Genomic DNA, 6,232 nt, shown 5'->3' on the forward strand with positions numbered 1-6,232 from the left:
GATCACAGCCTGAGAGCCGAGCACTGCTCTGTCCTAGATGCTGAACAAAACAAACCTGGTGGAGTTGTTGCAGATAGACACCCAAACAAAAAGATGAGCAGCAGAATAGGTGCTGGGGAGAAGAAACTGGAGAGGGGCTAAGAAAGGATGGAAAAGGCCAGGCTCAGTGGCTCATGTCTGTAATCCCAGCACTCTGGGAGGCCAAGGTGGGGTGGATCGCCTGAGCCAGAGCAAGACCCTGTGTCTAAAAACTAGATGGGCATTGTGGAGGGTACCTGTAGTCCCAGCTCCTTGGGAGGCTGAGGCAAGAGGATTTCGTGAGCCCAAGAGTTTGAGGTTGCTGTGAGCTATGATGTTACAGCACTCTCCCAAGGGCAACAAAGTGAAACTTGGTCTCCAAAAAAAGAGTCAGAAGGCAGAGGCAGTGGGAGATGGGGGATGGGACATGGGGTCAGGGTGTAGGGGACACTCGAGGCCTGTGGTCCTGAGCTTCCCACATCACTCAGTATGGGCAGAGGAGTGGCGTGGCTGACGTGTATGTTTAAAGTGTCCCTCTGGCTGCCCAGCAAGGGAGTCGAAGCGTGAGCTGGTCAGTGAGAGTATTGGCAGTGTGCCAGGCCCTGAGCAGGGCACCAGGAGACAAGGTGCAGACCCACGCTTAACACCGCCTCCAAGGTCCAGGGCCGCCTCCACTGCCTCTGTCTGACTCTCCTCACCTCTGGCACTAGACGAGGGTCACTTCACCCAGGAAGCCACCAGGGAGTTCTCATTGATTACATCTTCCCACTGGGCTGAGCAGAGCTGTGTGTCTGATCCTGCCCCTCTCTCCTGGCCAGTGCAGGGTGTGCCCCCTTCTCTCAGTATTCCCTGAGGGGCTGAGCCCCAGGCCTGCCTGCCTGTGTGGCCATTGGAATGAGCGCCCTGACAGCCAGCGGCCTGCCTCACTCTTCTCCCCGTCTTTTGCAGATGGGTCGGCCAGCGCTGCGAGTGCAAGGAAGGGCCGAGCTCTCACTGGCAAAGAACATCGGCTGCTGACCAGTGCGGGTCACCGGGAGGCTGTGGGCTGCCTGGATCCCTGCCTGCCTGAGATGGGTCACCCAGGCTGGTCAGTTACCTGCCAATGCTATCTTCAAGGTCCCCAGCCCCATTGCTATGGCCTAGGCTCCAGGCACCACTATGGAATTTCATCCTCAGGCTATGGATGAAACTGGGGGGGGGGGGGGAACTGGTCCCTCAACCTCTCTCTGCCCAAGCTTCCAGGCCCTTAAGGTAGAAGTGATGCAGCTGTCCTCTGGGATTGCTGAGGGTCAGAGGAAGTGTGACATAGTCACTTAGAAGGCACCGAGTGAAAGGATCGCTATTAATGGTAAATCCAGTTCAAGTCAGTGTGCCCTGAGTCCCTCCAAGGCCCCAGGTACATTCCATGTGTCCTTTGCTCCCAGGCAGGGCAGTCCAGTGGTGAGAGCAGAGGCCCAAGCCAGAGTTCTAACTCCTACCCTGACACTGTGGGACTCTGCATGAGGTATCGAACTTCACTTGGGGCTGGTGATTCCCAGATTTCCACACCATAGGGGGCTGTAGGGTTTTTTTTTTTTTTTTGAGATGGAGCCTCAAGCTATCCCCCTGGGTAGAGTGCCATGGCATCACGCTCACAGCAACCTCCAACTCCTGGGCTCAAGCGAGTCTCCTGCTTCAGCTTCCCAAGTAGCTGGGACTACAGGTGCCCGCCACAACGCCCGGCTATTTTTTGGTTGCAGCTGTCGTTGTTTTGGCAGGCCCGGGCTGGATTCGAACCTGCCACCTTAGGTGTATGTGGCTGGCGCCTTAGCCGCTTGAGCCACAGGCGCCGAGCCGGGCTGTAGGGTTTTAACAAGTCCATGTATGTGAAATTTTGAGAATCCTCTGGCATGTACAGGACGAACATGTTTACTGAATGTGTGAATGACTACAACCCCCAAGTGGCTTCCAGTGTTCTTGTCCTGCAGGGAGCAAGACTGAGGCTCAGAGAGCTCAGGGACCTGCCCCACATCAGGCAGCCAGTTCAGCAGAGCAGGGATTCCAAGCCTCCCAGGCATTCACATGGCCCCACCCTGGAACAAGACCCAAGCATCTCCTTCCAGCCATCCCAGAGGCACCTGGAAGTGTTCCTGGCCAATGAGACCTCACCAAAAGAGAGAGAAGGGCTCGGCACCTGTAGCTCAAGCAGCTAAGACACCAGCCACACACACCAGAGCTGGCGGGTTCAAATCTGGCCTGGGCCTGCCAAACAATAATGACAACTACAACCAAAAAATAGCCAGGTGTTGGGATGTAGTCTCAACTACTTGGGAGGCTGAGGCAAGAGAATCGCTTAGCCCAGGAGTTGGAGATTGCTGTGAGCTGTGATACCATGGCACTCTGCCCAGGGTGATAGCTTGAGGTTCTGTCTTGAAAAAAAAAAAAAAAAAAAAAGAATGAAGGTAAAGAGTACTGGTCAAGGTCATGGACTACAGCACAATCTCCCTGTCCCTTTTCTACTCCACACCCTGTGTCTACACAACCCCAGTCCCAGGCTAGGCCAGTCAGAGGCCAGGTGACCCCATCGTGTGTGGGGCCATGAGCTTTGGACACAGCAGGCATCTCGTGCCCTGGTCAGCATCCTCCCAAGGTGGGAGCCATGCCAGTCCTAGTGAGCCAACACCCAGGTCTGCTGGATCCCCTGACTTCAAGCTGGAAGTCATCAAGGCTGCTTAGCAGATGAGCCCAGGCCTGGTTCATAGAGCTGAGGGGTACATAAGCTGGGCCTCAAGTCACCAGCTGCCAGCCCCAACAGGGGAGCCACACCAGGCTGGAGGCTCCTGGTGTGATCTGGGAGACCATGTCCAAGCCCCCTCAACCTCCTGCTGCACCCACCAACAGGTGGAGGAGGTTGGGCCTTAGCAGGGAGAGTATCCTGTGTACCATATGGCAAAGCCATCGCTTCTAATGGTCCTTGCATGGACCAGCCCTTGCCTGGGCCCATGATAGCTGTGCTGCATGGGGAGTACTGGCCCAGTCCTTGGGGAGCTCACAGTGTGCTTCAGAGGGCAAGAGGGTCCTTGCTTAGACCTTAGTGCATGGCCGCTGTGCTCGCATTTTACAGGTGATCAGCTGGCAGGCTGGGATTCAAACCCAAGCCCATCTGGTCCTGGAGCCTATGGGCTTTGGAAGCCAGTGTTGGCTCTAGCGGATATCTGGAGCATTTTTCTTGTGAGTCACTGGCCTGCCTAAGCGGTGCCACTCATCTCTTACAGACCAGCCAGTTCCTGCTGGAGGCTCCTGGTGTCATCTGGGAGACCATGTCCAAGCACCCCAACCTCCTGCTATGTCTGCTCCGAGCTGTCCCAAGGCAACGAGTCTGTACCTTGTTCATCATCTTCTTCAAGTTCATGTTTTTCATCTCTGTCATGATCTACTGGCATGTTGTGGGAGAGCCCAAGGATCAAGGGCAGCTCTATAACCTGCCTACAGACATCCCCTGCCCCACCTTGGCACCCCCTATCCAGCCCTCCAGCACCCCCACTCCAGGCAACATTTTCTTTCTAGAAACTTCAGACCGGACCAACCCCAACTTTCTGTTCATGTGCTCAGTGGAGTCGGCTGCCAGGACTCACCCTGAATCCCACGTGGTGGTCCTGATGAAGGGGCTGCCCCGCGGCAATGCCTCCCTGCCCCGGAACCTGGGCATCTCACTTCTGGGCTGCTTCCCCAATGTCCAGATGCTCCCGCTGGACCTGGAGGAGTTGTTCCGGGACACACCACTGGCAGCGTGGTATGTAGCTGCGCAGGGGCGGTGGGAGCCCTACTGGCTGCCGGTGCTCTCTGATGCCTCCAGGATCGCGCTCATGTGGAAGTTTGGGGGCATCTACCTGGACACAGACTTCATTGTCCTCAGGAACCTGAGGAACCTGACCAATGCGCTGGGCATCCAGTCCCGTTATGTCCTCAACGGTGCCTTCCTGGCCTTCGAGCGCCAGCACACGTTCATGGAGCTGTGCATGCGCGACTTCGTGGCCCACTACAACGGCTGGATCTGGGGCCACCAGGGCCCACAGCTGTTCACACGGGTCTTCAAGAAGTGGTGTGCCATCCACAGCCTGCAGGAGAGCCGCGCCTGCCGCGGCGTCACCACCCTGCCCACTGAGGCCTTCTACCCCATCCCCTGGCAGAACTGGAAGAAGTACTTTGAGGACATCAGCCCCAAGGAGGTGGTCCAGCTGCTTAATGCCACCTACGCTGTCCACGTGTGGAACAAGAAGAGTCAGGGCACACGCTTCAAAGCCACGTCCAGGGCACTCCTGGCCCAGCTTCACGCCCACTACTGCCCCACGACACACGAGGTCATGAAGATGTACTTGTGAGGAGCTCACCAGGCCACCACTCCACCCACCCCTGATGGAGACAGGTGCCTGCCCCTCTTCTGGGGAGGCGAGATGGCAGGACCTGGGGTGGGGAGTGCGCTGGGGCCACCTAGCTGGGCAGACTGCTGAGGAGTTATTGCAGTAGCCACAGTAGGCCCTGGAGACAGCCCCTCCAAGCCAGAGAGGCTGTGGACACCTTCCTGGCCACTGCCCTGTCTCAGGCCAGTGCTGACAAGTGGTGCCAGAGCCAGCTGGAATGAGCTTGGTGAGTGTCCCAGGCCTCCTAGACCTCAGTACCTCCCAGGTAGTGCAGGGCAGCCAAGTGAAGCCAGGCAGTGGGGGCTGAGCTGCCCTGGAGGGAGCTTAGAGAGCCCAAGCAAAGGGGATAAGGGAGGAGGGGAGAGGCTCCTGGAGGGGAGGAGGCAGCCAGTGGGAGGGCACACACCAGTCCTAGGGAATTTTTCAGATGGAATGAACAGGGGTGGAGGCAGGTGGAGCTGGCTGAGAGCCTTTCCAGAGAGGCCCCTCCTACCCACCTATCCTTTCTGCTTCCAGAGATTCTGCCTACTGGCTTGGGCATCGGAGCATGGAGGTTCTTTTGGCTCAGTAGAAGAATTTTAAAGAACACTCTCCCCCATTATAAAAACAGGAGAATAATAAATATGATAAAAGTGACCTTCTGACATCTAGTGCGTCATAGCTGGTGAAGCGCAGTTGCACGCACAGCCCTTATCAGCTCCATTCTGACGGGGAAGCAGCTGGGGCCACACAACTGGTCCGGAACACCAGGACTCAGGATCCTGCTGGCAGCCCCCTCCCCCTCATGCCCTGGGGATGGGCCCCCCAGCGGTGGGGGTGTGAGGTACCTGTTTTTCTTACCTCACTTTCCAAGGCTCATAAACACCTGCACTCTCACCCCCAGCCCATAATGGAGCCCACTACCAGGGCAGCGGGGAGCCCAGCCAATCCTGGGAGGGGTTCCAGTGGGGGAGGTGTGAGGGCCTGTGGCATTCCTCCAGCCTCACCCTGCATGCCTGGCCAAGATCCCTGGAGAGGCCAGAAGTATCCTGCTGAGCGGCCCCAGGGCTGGGCCAGAGGAAAATTTGCTTCCTCAGGGCCAGGCCCCAGCTGGTTCCCATTTTGGAAGCTGATAGAGGGCTGGGTGTTCCAACCAGGCTGAGAAGCCCTCCCAACAGGGCTGGCTGGGCTGGGGGACCTGCCCGGCACTCTGGAGCCCAGCAGGCTGCTCTTTAGCGGCCCAGCGGGGAGGTAGCCAGCACCCCCTTGGACCCTGCCTGAAGACCATCTTTGGCAGCCTGGTGAGGAGGTGAGTTCTCTGGCTCTCCACATGTTCAAGAGCAGTGACTTTTTTGTGAAAACAATGAATTATAAGTTGAGTATTTCTCCAGCCACATCATTTCACCTATCTTTAAAAATTTTTGTTTAAAATGAGCAGGCCTGGCTGGGTACAGGCTCACGCCTATAATCCTAGCACTCTGGGAGGTGAGGCAGATGGATTGCCTAAGATCACAGGTTTCAGACCAGCCTGAGTCAGAGCGAGACCTCATCTCTAAAAATAGCTGGGCGTTGGGACGGGCGCCTGTAGTCCCAGCTACTTGGGAGCCTGAGGCAAGAGAATCGAGTAAGCCCAAGAGTTTGAGGTTGCTGTGAGCTATGACAAAACAGTACTCTATTAAGGTGGACAAAGTGAGACTATCTCAAAGAAAAAAGAAAAAGTAGCCAGGTGTTGTGGCAAGTGCCTATAGTCTCAGCTACTCCAGAAGTTGAGGCAAGAGGAACACTTGAGCCCAAGAGTTTGAGGTTACTATGAGCTATGACGCCATGGCACTCTA

The 6,232-nt window shown here is 56.6% G+C and overlaps 1 protein-coding gene across 1 annotated transcript; it reads left to right on the plus strand.

Moving 5' to 3' along the window:
• Window positions 1–979: 979 nt before the first annotated feature.
• On the plus strand, window positions 980–4,992 carry A4GALT (alpha 1,4-galactosyltransferase (P blood group)). Its single transcript, XM_003783137.3, has 2 exons — window positions 980–1,105; window positions 3,273–4,992. Exon 2 carries the CDS (start codon window positions 3,318–3,320, stop codon window positions 4,377–4,379), a length of 1,062 nt encoding a protein of 353 aa, XP_003783185.1. The 5' UTR covers window positions 980–1,105; window positions 3,273–3,317; the 3' UTR covers window positions 4,380–4,992.
• Window positions 4,993–6,232: the final 1,240 nt, after the last annotated feature.

The sequence above is a fragment of the Otolemur garnettii genome, unplaced genomic scaffold (assembly GCF_000181295.1).
Source record: "Otolemur garnettii isolate 467f Iridium unplaced genomic scaffold, OtoGar3 scaffold00007, whole genome shotgun sequence".
Taxonomy (NCBI): Eukaryota; Metazoa; Chordata; class Mammalia; order Primates; family Galagidae; genus Otolemur; species Otolemur garnettii.

Bases quoted from the DNA above. Each gene is read 5' to 3' on its own strand.
- A4GALT (XM_003783137.3), top strand. From the start codon at position 3,318: ATGTCCAAGCACCCCAACCTCCTGCTATGTCTGCTCCGAGCTGTCCCA.